General features: G+C 35.7%; 2 protein-coding genes across 8 annotated transcripts; both read left to right on the top strand.

The window, feature by feature from the left end:
* The first annotated feature begins 994 nt into the window (after positions 1 to 994).
* LOC18043131 (DEAD-box ATP-dependent RNA helicase FANCM) lies at positions 995 to 9,631 on the top strand. 7 transcript variants are annotated; one of them, XM_024183333.1, is made up of 23 exons: positions 995 to 1,118; positions 1,193 to 1,460; positions 1,933 to 2,076; positions 2,316 to 2,389; positions 2,513 to 2,627; positions 2,787 to 2,878; positions 3,008 to 3,062; positions 3,143 to 3,264; positions 3,335 to 3,448; positions 3,730 to 3,923; positions 4,385 to 4,515; positions 4,935 to 4,995; positions 5,091 to 5,161; positions 5,292 to 5,341; positions 5,406 to 5,571; positions 5,779 to 5,906; positions 5,999 to 6,331; positions 6,415 to 6,481; positions 6,664 to 7,302; positions 7,395 to 7,871; positions 8,175 to 8,226; positions 8,418 to 8,567; positions 8,853 to 9,631. In XM_024183333.1, exons 1-23 carry the CDS (start codon positions 1,071 to 1,073, stop codon positions 9,439 to 9,441), a joined length of 4,140 nt encoding a protein of 1,379 aa, XP_024039101.1. In that variant the 5' UTR covers positions 995 to 1,070; the 3' UTR covers positions 9,442 to 9,631. The 7 variants fall into 7 exon arrangements, with proteins under 7 accessions (XP_024039101.1, XP_024039100.1, XP_024039106.1 ...); XM_024183332.1 differs by having other exon boundaries at positions 2,307 to 2,389; XM_024183338.1 differs by lacking the exons at positions 8,175 to 8,226; positions 8,418 to 8,567; positions 8,853 to 9,631 and adding an exon at positions 8,064 to 8,167 and having other exon boundaries at positions 2,307 to 2,389.
* A 1,216-nt stretch (positions 9,632 to 10,847) lies between these two features.
* Positions 10,848 to 14,701, top strand: LOC18041664. The gene is made up of 5 exons (XM_006434523.2): positions 10,848 to 11,626; positions 12,167 to 12,625; positions 12,793 to 13,170; positions 13,255 to 13,322; positions 14,146 to 14,701. Exons 1-5 carry the CDS (start codon positions 11,123 to 11,125, stop codon positions 14,354 to 14,356), a joined length of 1,620 nt encoding a protein of 539 aa, XP_006434586.1. The 5' UTR covers positions 10,848 to 11,122; the 3' UTR covers positions 14,357 to 14,701.
* The last annotated feature ends 3,616 nt before the right edge of the window (positions 14,702 to 18,317 follow it).

Here is an 18,317-nt window from a genome sequence, read left to right as displayed (position 1 = left end):
TATTTTTTATTCTTGCTCTATTTTGATTTATTATTTATTTAATATTTTTACTTATAAGATATTGGGTGAGATTAAGCCCTAACAATAAGCAATATGAAGAGATAATACGATAGATGAAAACTTGATGGTTAATTACATAATTAAAATTGTTGCAAGTATTAATAAATAAAAAGCAAAATAAAAAAGTTAAGGCTTAAGTTTTATTAACACCTCGCTTTTTAAATTGTGGGCCTTGGCAATTTGCTTTTTGTTGTTGTTATTTATTAATACTTTGACTTTATATAGTGAAAATATAAAATTACATTATTATCGTATATATAAAGGTTATATGTCAAGAATATAGAGGTTAAATTAATATTTTTATACCTAATTTTTCATATTTTATTTACGAACTCTAAAAAATTTTCAAATTCTATAAGGGCCACGAACCCCTTAGGGCTTGTGATAAACTATGCTCCCAGATTATATAATAATTAGACGGTGATATCTATCACAAATATTTTAGTATAATATTTTTTCATTTGTCAATATATTTCAAGGGTCTTACTAATTTAATGTAACTTATAATCACCAGAAGTACGGTAAAAATAAGACATCGGCTTTACATGACGTGCTTATATGTTATTCATTTTTGTATTTTTTTTATTGTAAGTTACAATAAATAGTAGCTTAAAGATTGACAAATTATCATATTTTTAACTAATTTATTCGCATGTAATAGAGTAAATGTATATATCTATATGCTTGCAACGTGTCTATGTGTCTTGCTTTTCGTTATAATAAAATCAAATATGTGTTTGCTTATTTAAAAAAGAAAAAATGATTGTGTGTTCACGGGCGCACACATGAAAGAAAACTGCAAACTGTGTTCTATTATGTGATTCATCAAGAAGGAAGGGTCTCAATGTTATTATTCAATTTTTTCAAATTTTAATTTTACCGAATGACATAATAATGTATCAAGAGTTTATTTTTAAGTTTTGCCGCCAACGCAGTGGCCTCTTTCCCTTCCCCAAGGGTTTCGCTTTCAATTTCTCTCAAAAAGGTCAAAATCAGCTCAACTCAAATCAATGGCTGCAAACAAGATTCCCATCGAAATCAACGGCGATGATGACGACGTAAGTCGGATTCGACTTCTTTTATCTCTTTCTCTTTCTCTATTACCATTCTTCGGTCATCTCTCTCTTTACAGGAATTTGATTGGGAAGCAGCTGTTAGAGAAATCGATACGGCGTGTCAAAGCTCAAAGCCCTCTACTTCAAACTCAACTAATTTTAATTTATGTTCTAAGGCTAACAAAAAGCCTTCTACTTCTAAGCAATCTACGCTTGATAAATTTTTTGGAAATGTGGGTCCCAAGCCTCAAGGGACTGAGGAATTCAATGAGGGTAGTAGCTTTGATGAGAGTTTATGCCACGTTCAAATTGATGCTGAGGCAGCTAAAACTTGGATTTACCCAGGTTAGTTAGGTTAAATTTTTACTGTTCCCTAATCAGATGCTTGCATTTTGTATGCCCTAATTACTTTTGTTTGAAATGTGGGATCATATAATTGTTTTATAAATGCGGCTTAATGCGTTTGGGTTTTCATGAACAATTTGAAATTGTAATTAATTTTTTTGAATGGATGTTGAAAAGCAAATCACTAGTTTTCAAATATATCCTTGTGTCGAGGATACGTGTTATACAAGTGATTATTTAAGATGGTAATATGACTTTATTTATTTTATTTATATTTAATTTCTCTACTGTTAAATAGGTAACAAAGCATATCAATTAGCATCTTCTTTGCTTTTCAGCAAATTATGTCCTTGATATCATTCAAAGATCTATCTTGTGGCCCATTATACAAAAGGATTGTCTCTGAGTTTGTTTTTATGACTTATCTTTCCTTTTCTTATTTTATTTTATTTTTTATTTCCTTTTTCATTAGTTAATGTTCCTGTTCGTGACTATCAATTTGCCATTACCAAGACGGCGCTTTTTTCAAATACATTAGTGGCATTGCCGACAGGACTTGGGAAAACACTTATTGCTGCCGTTGTCATTTATAACTTCTTCAGATGGTTTCCAGATGGTAACAAAAATTTTATGTTTCTTCTTATTGATGTTAAATGCTTCAACTTACCACTTCATTTTCTATATAATTAAATTAGTACAAAGCTTTAACTGTAACTGTGTCGGTATTTAGAAAGTATAAATAGAGATTAGAATTCTTATGGCTATTTATAATCAATTTAAAGCATGTTCTCTCATTTGCCAACCACGGACTGCATATAACAGCTGTGCTTGGTCTCTTCCTGGCAGGGAAAATAGTCTTTGCTGCTCCTTCTCGACCTCTCGTCATGCAACAGATAGAGGCATGCCATAACATTGTAGGAATACCACAAGTAAGATGTTGATTTTCTTCTCATCACTGAGTGATTTGGTCAATTATTGTATTTTAATTTGGAAATTTGCTTGATAAGAATTATTATCATTTTTTGAGAAGATTCCAACCAAAGTGACTGCAGGAATGGACCATTGATATGACAGGTCAGATAAGTCCTACGAAAAGAGCAAGCTTTTGGAAAACAAAAAGAGTTTTCTTTGTTACTCCACAAGTTCTGGAGAAGGATATTCAGTCTGGTGATTCTTTAAACTGTACCTTATAGATTACAGAAAGCAAATGAGTGATTGTGAATGTGTTAGCACAAAGTATTGTTTTTTGTGATTGACTCTGTACATGCATCATTTTCTGCAGTGCGTTTCATTATCATTTTTTGTTCATGAATCAACTTTTGGCAGGCACTTGTTTGATGAAATACCTGGTGTGTTTGGTCATTGATGAGGCTCATCGAGCAACGGGAAATTATGCATATTGTACAGCAATTCGTGAGGTTTGTTTTACATATCTTTCTTGTGTTTGTTAATTTCACTTGATTATTCCGTCCACAGTTGTTAGTTTTATGGATTTACTTGTGGAGATATTTGCTGTTCAAGATACTAATGATTCATATAATTCATAGTTGATGTCTGTACCAGTGCAGCTGAGAATATTGGCTTTGACTGCAACACCAGGATGTAAGTAACAAATTTCTGCTTTTGTTTTATGACATTTTTCTGCTATATCTTAAATCCTGACATTAAATGCAACTGGTCAGCAAAGCAGCAGACTATCCAGCATATTATCGATAACTTGTATATATCAACGCTTGAATATCGTAATGAAAGTGACCAGGATGTCAGCTCATATGTTCACAACAGGAAGATAGAATTGATCGAGGTATATAATGGTTTATGTCTACTAGAATCTGTTATGTGACTCTAGTTTCTAATATGTACCATGGTAACAGGTTGAAATGGGGCAAGAAGCAGTCGAGATAAATAACCGGATATGGGAAGTAATACGCCCATACACGTCCAGGCTTTCAGCAATTGGGCTTCTACAGAATAGAGACTATCAAACCGTAAGGCTTTACAGAATTTTCTTACTTTTGACTCTAGGAGACCGCTAGATCTATACTGCCTTCTCTTCCTCTCAGTCTGAAACCAGAAAAGGTTTCCTTGATCCTGTTGATTGAATTCAACATTTCTAGTTGTTATTCTACTCATCCAATTGTGTCCAATGAAATCTTACCTCACCTGCTGCTTGAGACCTTGAAATATTTATGTAGATTTCGAGTTAGTACTGCAGGAGATAATTCTTTCTCTGGTTTTCTTACTTGCATTTCATATTGTCAATGGTCAGTTGAGCCCAGTTGATTTACTAAATTCAAGGGACAAATTTCGTCAAGCACCTCCCCCAAACCTTCCCCAAATTAAATTTGGTGAAGTGGAAGCTTATTTTGGAGCTCTTATTACTCTTTACCACATCCGTAGGCTTCTTTCAAGCCATGGAATAAGGCCAGCATATGAGATGCTGGAAGAAAAGTTGAAACAAGGGTATGTTCTTTTGCAGCCTTTGGCACCATTTTTGTTTGTATAGACAGATTCCAGTATCTGTACCTCTTATTCTTGTTAGTCTATGACTATATTATCAATCTGTTTAGCACCGGAAAATTTGTTCAAACCCACAAGAATATGTTGTCTAGCCTTTGACTGAAGTACGATATTTTGTTTGAGTGTAGGTTTTATTGTTTTCTAATCTGGGTCATGGCATACTTTTCTTTTTCTTTTTTTAAAGTTTTGATTGATACCATTTAATTTGAGAGCCAAATCGTTCATGGACCAATACTACATTTTCTTGGGAGTGAGTTGATAGTAATGGATATTTGATTTGATTTGTTTAAGACTCACTTTTTGACTTGCGCTTTGATGTGGCTGTAGTTAGTGCTGTGTCCGTCATATTAATGCTGATTCCATTTTTAAAACGATCTAAAAGTGTCCGAAATTGACTATTGCAGGTCATTTGCGAGATTTATGAGTAAAAATGAAGATATTAGGAAAGTGAAGCTCTTAATGCAGCAAAGTATATCTCATGGTGCACAAAGTCCCAAATTGTCAAAAATGTTAGAAGTGCTGGTTGATCATTTCAGTATGTGACATATAATCTTACTCCTCATTCAGTGAATATTGTTTCATAGATTTTGTACTTCTATTGCTGAAGTGGAAATACTGTTGTGTATTTAAGAATTCTTGAAAATATTGCAATTAAACGTTATAATTCAAACCGGTAATTTTATTGTCTATTTGTTGTTCTTTCATTCCATTTTTTTGGTTTTTTTTTTGGAAGGAGAGAGGGGGGGGGGGGGGGCTGTTTGTGTGTGGGTGGGTTAGATGAGGATTTAAGGAATGATTTTTGTAATTCACATTTTTTATAATGAACCTGTTTGCATGTTTCTTTGCCTGTAAATCATGTTGATGCCATTACTTGATGCATAGGGTCTTTTGTCTTTTGTCTTACATCTCACAATTTAGTATGATTGAAAGTGATGGAGAATTTTCTGGTTGCAGAAACAAAGGATCCAAAACATTCAAGAGTTATTATTTTCTCAAATTTTAGAGGAAGCGTCAGGTGCAAAAGCATTACTTTATTTTACTTGTTTGTGATGGCTATTTTGCATATCTGAAATTAGTGAAAACTTCCTTGGTGATTGTACTCCCATTCAGGGACATAATGAATGCATTAGCAACTATTGGGGATTTAGTTAAAGCAACTGAATTTATTGGTCAAAGCTCAGGTTTGTAGTTCTGCACTTCCATATTTTTTCCCCTATTTGAGTTTTCTTTTCTTTCGTTTAGTATTCTTTCCTGGTACGAAACCTGAGGTGAAACTATCTGTAAACTTCATTTTATTTCGATTTTTCGTAGGAAAAGCATTGAAAGGCCAGTCACAAAAGGTTCAACAGGCTGTTCTGGAGGTAACTATGCTACTTTTGTTGATTTTCTCAGCTCCTTCTGTTGGTTTACTTCATTCTTTTACAGAAATTTCGGGCTGGTGGATACAATGTCATTGTGGCCACATCAATTGGTGAAGAAGGCCTAGACATAATGGAAGTTGATCTTGTGATATGTTTTGATGCTAATGTGTCACCTTTGAGAATGATCCAGCGAATGGGGAGAACAGGAAGGAAGCATGATGGAAGAGTTGATATCCTTTTTTATCTGATTAACACACCGAATGAGGGTTAATCAGGCACTTTTTTTTTCGGGGGAAAATATGGCTTAACATTATATATATATATATATAACAAAAACAAATAAACAAGAAGCAACTTTTTCAATGCCCGAATTCTCTTTTTCACCACCTCAGCAACTTTTTTGAATGCTTATTTCATGGTTCTTTGACAAGTATTACTAGTTTTAGCTTGTAAAGGGTCAGAGTTGAAGGGCTATATGCGAAAGCAAGCCACCAGCAAGGCTATCAAAAAACACATGCGAAATGGGGGGATGAATAGCTTCAATTTCCATCCTAGCCCAAGGATGGTGAGATCTTCTCAAAGAAAAAGTTCGGTCATCTCATCTACAGCTATAGTATTAACCACTTATCCTTTAAATTCTATTATGTTTGGTTCTAGATTCCTCATATCTTCAAACCAGAAGTCCAATTTGTTGAGCTGTCAATTGAACAATATGTTTCTCGTGGAAAGAAAGTGAAAGATGATCATGCTATCACGACACCTATTTTCAAAGAAAAATTAACTGCTGCTGAGACCGATTTAATTGCCAAGTATTTCCATCCCACAAGTGATAGTACTTGGAGACCATCTCTTATTGCTTTTCCTCACTTCCAAGCATTGCCCTCCAGAGTGCATAAAGTAATGCATTCTTTTAGGACAGGGATGCTGATTGACATGATGCAACATTTGCAAGGATTAACTTTTTCTAGAGATGACAGAACTTTTGTTGAGGTTTGCTCTCTGTCTTTTGAGTGAGACAACATTGTGCATGATTTGGTATTGTGTTTGCTTATGCTGTTCTGCAATGGATTCAGGATGAGGTCTCTTCAGATAAGCATTTGGGTCTTCAAACTGTTGAACCATGTGAAACTGATGAACGAGGTAATTTATCATTTACTTCTAAAATTGCATGTCTTACTGAATTCGTATTCAAGAAGGCTTCATTGGTTTCTTCATTTCAACTTCGTTGGATCTTATCCACATGGAACACTTGTCTAGACACATGCAGCACAGCAATTTTATGTTATTTATAAGTCACTTCCATTCTTGAAATCTTTTTGCAGATAATTTCCATGGCACCAAAAAAGTGACAGATTCTGAACTATCAACTAGGACCTTGGGAACCCAGGAGAATCATAGCATGCCACAATCCTGTTGCAAAAGTCCTGCAGCTCACGCCTATCTTTTTGGTTCTGATTTCATTTCGGTTGATGCTCTAGGAAAGGTCCTAATTATATCTGTCCCTGCACTTCCTTTTAAAGAATTATCACATTCTAAGAAAAAAAGGGCTCCTGATACACTGCTGCTAAATCATCGGAAGCAAGATTCTTCCCCTTTGAAGACTTCTGATAAAAACTATGATGAACTTACTGTGCAATCTAAAGCTGTTGAAGAACTAACAATCTCACAGGCCGCATGCATAAAAGATGGTGCTCTCCCAATATCTAGATTTTGCAGGTCTGATGCCCTGCCGGAGAAACCACTTGATGGGTTTGAGGAAATCCTTGACAGTCCAGTTTTGAGGAGAAATCAGTTACGGGAAGAAGATACTACTGACGAGACACTTGATGTTAATGAAATCAAGGAACCATTGTCACCAGATGATGAATACCATAATGATCTTAGAGATAGTGAACTCAGTCCCAGGCTGACTAATTTGATCAAGAGTGGTGTTGTTCCAGAGTCTCCTATTAATGAAAATGGTGCAGATCTAACCTGATGTTGTAGTTTCAGAAGTTCTCCAGTTAATGTGTTTGGTAGACTAATCCTTTCTGAATAAACTTTCATTTTGTAGGGGCATCCAATAATAAAGGAAGAAATCCAGATCTGGCTTCACCTGTCAAACTGTGTTCCATACAGCCAAGCAAGTTTGCAAGTCTAAGGAAAACTGAAAAGTGCAGTAAATACGTCAGAGCCAGCCAAAGGAATGTCTCAATTTCTCCTGTTAATAAAAAAATTCAAACTCCTTTGCTTAAAATGAACCATACTGCCAGTGCAGGAGGATATTCCCCCACTTCTCCAATTGCTGAAGAAACCAAAACTCCATTAGCAAACCTTGCGAACAGTAGCTGTAGCAGAGATTGGCGTTTGAGTTCTGGAGACAAGTCAGAAAATGTTGAACCAGCACGGAAATTTAAAAGGTTGCGCAAAGTTCGAGATTGCGAACAAAATAAGAATTCAGAAAATATGAAAGAAAATGCTGTAGCTCCAGTAGTGAACCTTGCTAGACGTTTTCTGGGTATGAGTCCTATCCAAAATAAGCACGGCAGAGGTAATTGGATTTTATCTCTTGTTATGTTTTCTGTTTATTCCTTAGTATCTTTGTTTCTCAGTCTATTTATTAGGATTCTGAGTTTATTTTTGATATATCCAGTTGTTTATCCTTTCTAAAATCATAACTTTTAATTTTTTGTCTGTCTATTCTGAGACTGATTTGTTTTACCATTGTTTTTGCTTTATGAAGATAAGGGCTTCTGTATACTAGTGTTGTATCACTTACCCCATTTGTTGAAGAACCAGAATTTTGAAAGTGAACTATGGTTTGGTATTACTCATTTATTGTGACTGGATTCAGGTAGAAAGAAGCCAATGGACAACATGAGAGAATATATTGAAGAGGAAGCTGAGTAAGATTATTCTCAGAGTTTCCAATTGAATGTTGCAAAGTTCTTATAATTACACTGTTTTTTATTTAAAAGCATAATTTGCTGGAATGATGATATCAAAATACATAAAGAAACGAAGTGATGTTAACTTCAACCCCTAGAGGTTAAAAAATGGTAACAGCATGGAATCTCTCGGTTTGCTTGCTTCTCAGGGTGTCCTCAGAAGCTGAAGTATCTGATGATGAGGAAGATGACGAGGACAACAATTCATATGATGATAGTTTCATAGATGACCACATGAATCCTACAGCAACAAGTACACAGGCTGAATCTAGTGGAGTTGACATGATGGCTATTTACAGGTTTTTACTCTCTCTCTCTCTCTCTCTCTCTTTCTCACACGCACACACGCGCACACGTGTTGGTGAAGAGTGTATCTGTGTGTTTCTGCTTTTCATTTTACTTTTCTGTTTGAGTAGTCCCCTGCAAAAGAGTAGTCTATATCCTTGCTTTTTCTATTTTTCACTTTTTTATTGGGTTCGTGGCAAAAAATCTGTAAAGTTACCCTCTACTATTTCTTCTCTATGAAGTTCATTATTTGGTGTTCTATTGTAAAGCTGCTAGCACTAATTCCAATCCTACCATAGGCGTTCTTTGCTCAGCCAATCACCCGTTGTGAGGCAGCCGAATTTTTCTCTCACGTATAGTCCTGACTCTGCCACTCCCATGACCAGAATAACTGGGAGTGGAAGTTCCTCAGGAAAGACATTGATTTCTATGCAGACGCCCCATAGTAAGTCTGCAAGTCGGTCTACCTGCAGAAATTCAGAATCCATTCAAACGATCCAACAGCAAACCACCTCAGCAACCTTCACAAGTACTGATCTAATACGAGAGAGAGAGAGAAATCTGGAAAATAGGAAACGAAAATTAAGTTATTATCATTCTGGGTCTACACCTGCTATCAACTTGGAGCCAAAATTCTCATTCCACTCAGAGGATACAGGGAAAAATTTATGTCAGCAGGGTCAAGGTGACAACATCAAAGCAAATGGAGAAACAATTGATGATGATCAATTTTATGAGAATCTTGATCTTGATGCTGTAGAGGAACATGCTGCCTTGCTTCTAAAGCAAAAGTCAGAATTTTCTGTACGCGAACAAGAGGTAATTCCTCAATCACAATTACAAAAACTCGATATTCATTGTTCTCCATCATTCGATCTTGGGATATAGTAATTTCAAGGGCAAACTAGTTTCTGTCAAATTTTAGGTTGTAATTTATCGGTGAGAGAAGGTGCATTTATGTTCTTTCGTTGGTTTTGTTCCAGCGAAGGGATGAAAACACAAATGTGAAAGATGTAATCTACCATATAGTGAAGTGAATTGTGTAAAGTTCAAATGTACAGAGGAAATGACAATATTTATGTTGAATTGTTTATTAGTCATTGTTTTGTATTTCATCAGTCACCAGTGCATCAAGAATACTACGTACATTTATAAATCATCCAGAATAAACCTCGCAAGCGTGAGGGGGTAACCCTGACCTCCAAGGGATGTTATTTTGGTAACTTCACCTGCATTATAGGACAATCACGTAACAATGATGGGTCAAAGTATATTTTAATGTATGTCCATCTTTTTGAATCATGTTGGGTTAAAAATATAAGATCCCTCAAAAGGTCAAAAAAAATAGTACACACGTGCAACGCGGGAGTGGAATTCAAATTTAATATGGTTCGGACATACCTTTGATAAAGGAGTGAGCAAATCCGACGGTCAAGATCATAAGAAAACATGTGATGAAATGATAAACATAAATTTTAAGAAGACGACGTGTCATAGGGAACAATCTCTCCTTTTGAGAAGCAGGCATTAATTGTTTTGTCCGTATTTACCCACAAAAATCTGTGACAGGCTCCAGGCTCCAGGCTCCAGGCTCTACGCGGCAGTAGTCCACCAGTCCACCACCCGTAGAAAAGGGCAAAGTAAACCTCCTTTGGAATTTTTATCACACAAGTCCTTTATTTATATATTTTTTTAAAATAAAAGACATAATTTATCACGTTTCATCGTGTAAATACGCCGGGACCCTGCCAATGTAGCTCTAGCCTCTGTGATGGCAGCTTGAAGCTCTTCTTATATGCTCTTCAAAATTTCTTTTACTTTTTTTTTATTGTGCTTTTGTATAAATATTAAATACAGCACATGCTCATTTTTAGGCTTAGGCCTGTCTTTATAGAGATAATAATCTCAACTCTCAAGATGTATTTTATAATCTTATTTTTTATTAATTATTTTAATGACATTAACACATAACACTTATTCTTACTAATTCAAAGTCTGTACAAAAATTATCTTTCATAGTAAAAATGAAAGCTTTTAATGATTTTTTTTTTTTAACAATCTTGTAACAGAAAAAAATAAAAGAAAAAAATGATTGCTTTTCTAATTTTAGTTAAAATTTGCAAACAATTAGAAGGTGCCCAACACAGTCACTACTCCTATGTAATAAAACATGACAAGCTACGTTATTGTTTACCGACATGAAAGAACAGGGAGCTAGATGATAATTTCCCATCCATATAAATCTAATAATTTTTTTTTTAAAAGAAAAGAAAAAAAAACAAAATTAAGAAAAGAGTGGAACCCTAAATCATTATTATCCCTCTCTTAGCAGCGACGGTGAATCAGAATCATCATTATAAAAGAACGAGTAAGTATTTATTTATCACAAAAACCCTCTCTCGCCAGTCTCCACTTTCAAAACCCTAAAAAAGAAAGAGAGGAAGCAAAAGTAGCCAACTCTGTTCAGCTTCCCGCCAACAGAGTCTATCTCTCTTACATTAGCAGCTGTTTGTTTTTTACCCGGTATTTAGTCGAAGAAAAGACAAAAAGAGTGAAATGCAATTGAGAAATGCAGAAGCTCATGCGACTAAACCCAAAAGGGCCCCTTCTCTGCTCTTGTAACCCTTCCTTTTCTTCTTTCACTTTTAACCCCAGAAGGCTTATAATGCATTCCACCGCCGCCTGTACGCCTTCTTTCTCCACCGACGCTTTTGCCACCTTGGCTCGCAAATCCACTCTTTCTGCTGGGTTTTACGCCCGGTGTTCCCTCAAAATGCCGCCGCCTCCTCGGTCGTGGGTGGTGATGAGGGAGGGCAGGGCGTGGTTCCATACGGCCGCCGGTGAGGGAGTGAAGGCTGCTGGGTCTGAGTCTCAGAAGGAAAAGAGTGAAGATAAGACTAGCAGCAGTGTCAAAGTCAGTAGAAGGCGCGGCGGTGGTGCCGGTACCGCTCCTGGGTTGGTGGGCAATCCGGACTTGTTGACTATTCCGGGAGTGGGGCCGAGGAATTTGAGGAAGCTTGTGGATAATGGGATTGGAGATGTTGCTGAACTCAAGCAACTGTACAAGGACAAGGTGTCGTTTTGCCCCCCTCTTTTCTTTTTCTAGTGTTAATTAATTAGAGTTGTTGCTTAGTAGAAAATATTAGTCGCCAAAGTAAATGTGGGTGTTTACTGGGAATGTTTAATCTTTGACGATTATGATGCTTGGGACCGTGATTTTTTTTTTTAATTTGTTTTGCATCTACTATTCTGCTTTGGGTTAAGAGGTTTATTCTTTGTATAGTTTATTGATTTTTTAAAAAATTTATTTGTGTTTGCAACTCCTATTTTGCTTGGCTTTAGAGGTTTTTTCTTTGCAAAGTTTATTTTGTTTATGTACTTGAATTGAGAATGAGCCATGTATGTAGGGATGCACAATAGGGCGGAGTGTTCATTGCCAGTTCCTTATTGTTAAAACCTTGAATTTGACTAAGAAGCTAGTTTTGTTTAGTTCATAGGCAGTCCATAACCTTTTGGTAGCTTGAGAAACAGAGGGAACTCTCATATGGTAGTTGGTTTCTCGGTTTCATCGGTTCTGTGCTGACAAAGTGTTCTGGTCCATCTTTCTTTGCAGTTTTGGGAGGCTAGTCAGAAGATGATTGAGTATTTACAGAGTTCCGTGGGGATTATTCATAAAAATCATGCTGAGAGTATTACAACTTTCATCAAAGACAGTGTGGATGAGGAACTAAAGGATTCAAACTCAGATGATAAGCCTGCTCCAAAGAAAAGAATCACTTTCTGTGTTGAGGGGAATATTAGTGTCGGGAAGACAACTTTCCTTCAGAGAATTGCAAATGAAACACTTGAGCTGCGTGACCTTGTTGAGATAGTACCAGAACCCATTGATAAGTGGCAGGATGTTGGCCCTGATCACTTCAACATATTGGGTGCTTACTATGACGCGCCTGAAAGGTATGCCTATACGTTCCAGAATTATGTTTTTGTTACAAGGGTTATGCAGGAGAGGGAGTCATCTGGTGGAATTAAGCCACTTAGATTGATGGAGAGGAGCGTTTTCAGTGACAGAATGGTAAGAATTTGCAACTTTTGACTGATTAGTGATCACTAAAATTAATGACTCTGGAGCTTTGCAGTTCTTTCCTTTCTCATTTTGTTTTTGATCCTGTTTAACAGGAATAGAAACCTGCTTTAAGAGTTTCCAGATGATTTATTTTCTCTCATTGTTACTTCGTATAGGTATTTGTCCGAGCTGTCCATGAAGCAAAATATATGAATGAAATGGAGATCAGCATCTATGACTCCTGGTTCGATCCTGTTGTATCTGTCTTGCCTGGGCTTATTCCAGATGGTTTCATCTATCTTAGGGCAAGTCCTGATACTTGTCATAAGAGAATGATGCTACGGAAGAGAGCCGAAGAGGGTGGGGTCAGTCTGGACTACCTCCGCTCCTTACATGAAAAGCATGAGAACTGGCTTTTCCCATTTGAAAGTGGTAATCACGGTGTATTAGCTGTTAGTAAGCTTCCTCTGCACATCGACAACGGTTTACACCCTGACATAAGAGATCGAGTGTTCTACTTGGACGGGCCACATATGCATTCCAGCATTCAGAAGGTATCATCTATAATCTGTTTGCTTGTATTCGTGTAGTTTTCCTGAATGAATTTTTTATCTTAAATTTCTTACGGGTCTGTGCAGGTTCCTGCTTTGGTTCTTGACTGTGAACCCAACATCGATTTCAGCAGAGATATTGATTTAAAGAGACAGTAAGAAAATATTCCCTATTAAGTTTCTAATCTTAATTGTACTAGAATACCCTTATCTTTTTTGGTGATATCTCTGACTGCCCTCCCCTGCAATGCAACATTACTCTTTGGGGTTGTTTTTAGTGTGAATAGTGCTGAAAGTTGCTTTCTAGGATGATTTGCAAGAACCTAGAACATTGTTCCCTGCATCACTAATTGTCATGAAATTTTCTTGTACATATTTACTTCCACACTATCTCTTTACTGCCTCTGGCATTGTCTGCATCATGTGAGCTCCCCTCCAATTCTTTAATATGTCCCCACACCCTGCTTGCCCAGTAAGTTAAGCATGCATAAACTTTAGCTAGTTATATGAGATACTCTGATTTTGACCACTGTGATTTTTCTTGTTTCCTGCCCAACCTGCGTACTCCGAGAATAATTTTTTTTTATTTGGCTGGACCTTTTGTCCTTAAGATTTACTGCATTGGTGTTGGTCTTCAGTATTATCCTGAGAAAGAGAAGAGTTTGCATATACAACATAAATGGTTCCTTCCCAGCTGGCTGTTGGAAAGGAGGAGCAAAGTTTGCAGAATTATGTAATCATGTAAAGACCTTTTCTTTTTGTGGGGAAACGTGTTCTAGCAGAACTGGTTTCTAATTGTAATAGGTGCCAAATTGGGTTATCCATTGCCTACCAAGATTGATGCTGTTGTTCCTTTTTTTAACCCCCCCAGGTTCATCATGCTATGTTTAGTAGTCTTTTGCTTCAAGTCAGTAATCTTGTGTACCCTAGTTTCCATATGCTTGTGGGCTAACATACCATAATTTGGTTTTCGTGAAGGTATGCGCGCCAAGTAGCTGAGTTTTTCGAATTTGTGAAGAAAAAGAAAGAAGATCAATCTGCTGAAGAATGTGCTGCAACGAGTAACCAAGCCAAGGTCTTGCTACCTCATAAAGGTGGATTCTGGTTACCAGATGGAAAACATTTCCCAGAATCAGCCCTCAAATCTCTAGATCTCAGACGAGCTATGTCGGTCATGTCCGGGCAGTAATTCAACTATAGTAGTGGCCATTGTTTTCCCCTAATCCCAGATTCATGTCGAGAGGTATCTTGTTTTGTTCTGATGTGTTTCTGGCAATTGTGTATAGTTCCCCAGTGCTTGTGAAAAAAGGTTCTTTAACCCTTAACCTTCAGAAGCTGTAGAGAGAGAGTTCTATAACTGATGGATGCTCTGCCAGTATGCTGACTTAATGTCCAAAAGTTTTATATTTTCTTTTTGATCTACCCTTCTTTCCCCTACTAATTTGCTGTAATTGTTTGAGCTTGACAGGAGTTGAATGTTGTATTAAAATTGGGCTTTCATAATTCTGCTGTCCCCCATGTTTCTTCTAAACTAACAGCCTCATGCGGTAACCGTAAATGGGTGTTAATGAGGATGCATTGGTGCTGTGTGTAGAGAATAATATCTCTTACGCTATTTGAGGATTGGGCCTCCAAAAAGCCTCTCAATTAAAAACATCAATCAAGTAGAATATGCCGTTGAGATGTTTCCAAAATTAACAACGGGCGTTGAGAAAAATATTATGTAAAGGGTAAAATGAAAATAAAACAACAGGAATTTCTCAAAACCGTTTTGAGAGGATTTGATCTAACAAAACGTTTTTCATCACCTGTGTATTTCTGCCTTGTTACAAATAAAAACAGTGGTCAACAGCACTAAAAAAGTAAAACGCCAAACGCCAATATAAATGTTTGCGGCAGCCTTTGATTTTTGTTTTACTTTTTGTCATATCGATTATAACTTCACGAAGTTAATCCTCCACTTTGAACCATCAATCATGATTCACGGATGCCAATTTTTGGGGAGAGGGGGGAAAAAAAAACAAAGAGAGAGAGAGAGAGAGAAATAGACTTTATTTCCATTGCGATAAGTGGGCCACAAAGACCAAAAGAGTTAGGTAAGGGCAGCGTGGATCTTGTTCTTGCCCAGACTTCTAGAAGTATTTCTCATGTCATACTATTTTGGTGTATATTTAATCATGTGCATAATCTATTTATACAAAATTGATCTATTTCCTTTAGATGTTAAGTGAATAAAAAAAAAAAAATTACTTCTTGTGTCAACTCAAAAGAGTTAACCAATTGAATCAGCCATATATTTTTATAGTCTGATCATATGCGTGACGAATAATAAAATATCCTATTCTTTTTCTTAATATAATATGTCGTTATTTAAATTAAAGTTTTTAAATACATGATAAGAACAAATGTTTACTTAATCTCAAGTATTTAAGTGGAGAGGATCAACCCTTCACTTTGAAGCTGAAGGAAAGGAGATGAAAATGGAAAATCACTCAACAAATAAAGAATGATGGGAATATCGTATTTTTGAAATAATAAAATAAAAATTGAGAGAGAGAGAGAGAAGAGCTGCTGCACAGACTGCACATGCACAGGAGGAATTGATGGGAAGAGACAGAGGGTGGTTGCAAAATCTACCAACCTTTACCAAACTCAATTTGTCTGTGTCCTGATTGCCATCTGTCTGCTCCAAGTTTATCCATTTTGGCCTTTCTTGTATTTATTATTCTCACATTGCTTTGTCCCCACTGCCCACTCAACCCAACCCAACGCCCAATTCTTTCCTAATCATGCCTTCCCCTTTGATGATAATATTTCTATCTTAAGAGCTGTCAAAATAGGTCATTGTCATCTTAAAATACATAGTAAAGCTGCTATATCAGCTTTACTATGTATTTTCTAATATTTAATTGTTAAGATTTAAAAATATTTTTCTTCTCCGAAAATTGTGCCGGAGTTGGCACTCAGCTGCCATTAAAAATAATAACAATAATGATTGATGATAATGCACGTGAAAAAAGTACTATACGAAATGTCGAATGCGCAGGTTTGTATTTTAGGAATTATGCCGTTTGTGATAATTTGACTCTATAACAAAGATTAAATTTGTGGGTTAGTGTGTAGTGTAAAGTTTGGGCTCCTTCCCAACCTTCTAGATGAAGATTAAATTTTGTTTTGTATTATTTTGATTGGATTGAATTTCCGTTTATCTTCTTCTTTCTGTCCAAATCAAATCTAATTTATATATATTTACCCAAATCAGGAAAAAATGACAATAATAATTCAAAAGTAGAACCCGTCATTATAATTGAATGAATATAAAAAGACAAAGAAGAGGTAGTTGGTTGCAGTCTCCTAACGTCACAGTTTATCATTATAATCCACCGTTTTTCTTCTTTATCCGATTTTTGAGATTATCTATTTGGGTCAAATAATTTTGAGACACGACGAGATCAAGAGGCAAATTTTTGTTTGCAGAAAACGTTATTAAAAAATTCGGTTTGTGTCAACTCTCCAGGTGCAATTTGTCGGCCGTAGAATAATAGTAGTTTGTTTAATATCAGCCTGAATTTGCGTAATAATACGTAAGAAGTATAATACTTGACATATACTTTATGATTATTTATAGTACCCAATAATTTGAAGTACCCTTATTTTACAAAAAATAGACACTGGCTCATGTCGTCATGTCGTGTGTGTTAGGCTAGGCATTCGTTGGTCGTTATAGTGGTTGAGGATCATCCCTGTTGCAAGTTGCAACCAATCGAGAATTAATTTCCTGCAAAATCAAACACCCCACTGTACTTGCACATGACCAACTGTAATTGTTTTTCAAAATTATTTTCATCAGAGATTCGGTTACCTACCTCCCAAACATCTCACATGTTCCTTCTCTTCTCTTCTCTTCTCTTATCTTATCGGATCTTCTCTCTCTCTTTCTTTATATTATTATTATTTAATATTTACCAAGGCTTATTAAAAAAAAGATTCCTAAATAACATTTCACTCACTCGTTAACTAGGTAAATTGTTAACGACCAATGAGTTGACTTAATAATAATAATAATATAGTTAATATGCTAATGCAAAAGCTTCTAACTTGAATGCTTCCTCGAAGTTGTGTAGCAACTTTCTAGTCGTAATTCAATTCCACGTGTGCAAAACTTGAAGAAGAGACGTCCGAAAAGCAAAACTTTATGATCAATTTATCTCGTATTTTAAGTTAATTATTGAATGTTGAAAATACTAGATAAGTCAATAATAGCATATAAATAAAAACAATAAAATACGTGTAATTTATTATATTTCATTCATAATTAACGATTTAAATAAAAATGAATCTTTTGCCACCTACACCTAAAATATCAATAAATTAAACTCACGGAAAAACACACATTAATATTGTGATCAAGCAAGACACCTAGCAGTACTTGTGAAAACGGATTGATTCAAAAAGACAAAAACTAATGTTGCTTTTTCACATTAGATTGAGGAGAGATTTTGCTTAAATTACATAACAAAAAATCATAAGAAAGAAAGAGGTGTGATTAAGTTAGGGAAATACAAATATATCGAAATTACTAGACTATTTAGAGGTAATATTAAAGAGGTTATATGGCATGGTACCCTTAGAAGAAGCTGAATCAATTTATTAGAAGAGAATTGTCAAAATACTAATTAGTAGAGTTGGGTGCTTTTAGGTAGAAGGGGATCCGTCATTCCTGGGAGAACCTATCATCATCATGCGATACCAAACATGTGACCTTCAAATTTTTAATTAATTGAAACCTAATAACAATTTCTTCTTTACTAAGTTTTTTTTTATTATTAATTATTGGCCCATAGATAGAATAGAACGTGAGTATCAAATGATAGCGTGATGATACAACATTACATGTGATCGTACTCAATATACTAATAGCATTTGGAATGTTAGGTTGATTGTCATATTTAGCAAGAAATTAGGTATAGGTTTTGGTTAGAGAATCCATCCATGTTCTTGCTGTTTTATATATTAATCATTTACTTTGTTTGGTAATTGGCATCCTAATTTTGTATATCTAGCTAGCATAATGTATTACTCATTTAAAATATTTCCATATTCATTTGGTATATACTTATGTCAAAAAATTATAGACTCAGCCAATATTA

This window comes from Citrus clementina, unplaced genomic scaffold (genome assembly GCF_000493195.1).
Source record: "Citrus clementina cultivar Clemenules unplaced genomic scaffold, Citrus_clementina_v1.0 scaffold_5, whole genome shotgun sequence".
NCBI lineage: Eukaryota > Viridiplantae > Streptophyta > Magnoliopsida > Sapindales > Rutaceae > Citrus > Citrus x clementina.
The sequence above is the reverse complement of the archived record's forward strand: the minus strand, read 5'-3'. Positions and strand labels throughout refer to the sequence as shown.

What these genes read in the sequence shown, in the direction of transcription:
- LOC18043131 (XM_024183332.1), top strand. Translation starts at nt 1,071, where the DNA reads ATGGCTGCAAACAAGATTCCCATCGAAATCAACGGCGATGATGACGAC. An exon ending in TCAACGGCGATGATGACGAC is followed by an intron (nt 1,119 to 1,192) that starts GTAAGTCGGATT and finishes CTCTCTTTACAG; the next exon opens with GAATTTGATTGGGAAGCAGC. An exon ending in GGAAGATAGAATTGATCGAG is followed by an intron (nt 3,265 to 3,334) that starts GTATATAATGGT and finishes CCATGGTAACAG; the next exon opens with GTTGAAATGGGGCAAGAAGC.
- LOC18041664 (XM_006434523.2), top strand. Translation starts at nt 11,123, where the DNA reads ATGCAGAAGCTCATGCGACTAAACCCAAAAGGGCCCCTTCTCTGCTCT. An exon ending in AGCAACTGTACAAGGACAAG is followed by an intron (nt 11,627 to 12,166) that starts GTGTCGTTTTGC and finishes CTTTCTTTGCAG; the next exon opens with TTTTGGGAGGCTAGTCAGAA. An exon ending in GATATTGATTTAAAGAGACA is followed by an intron (nt 13,323 to 14,145) that starts GTAAGAAAATAT and finishes GTTTTCGTGAAG; the next exon opens with GTATGCGCGCCAAGTAGCTG.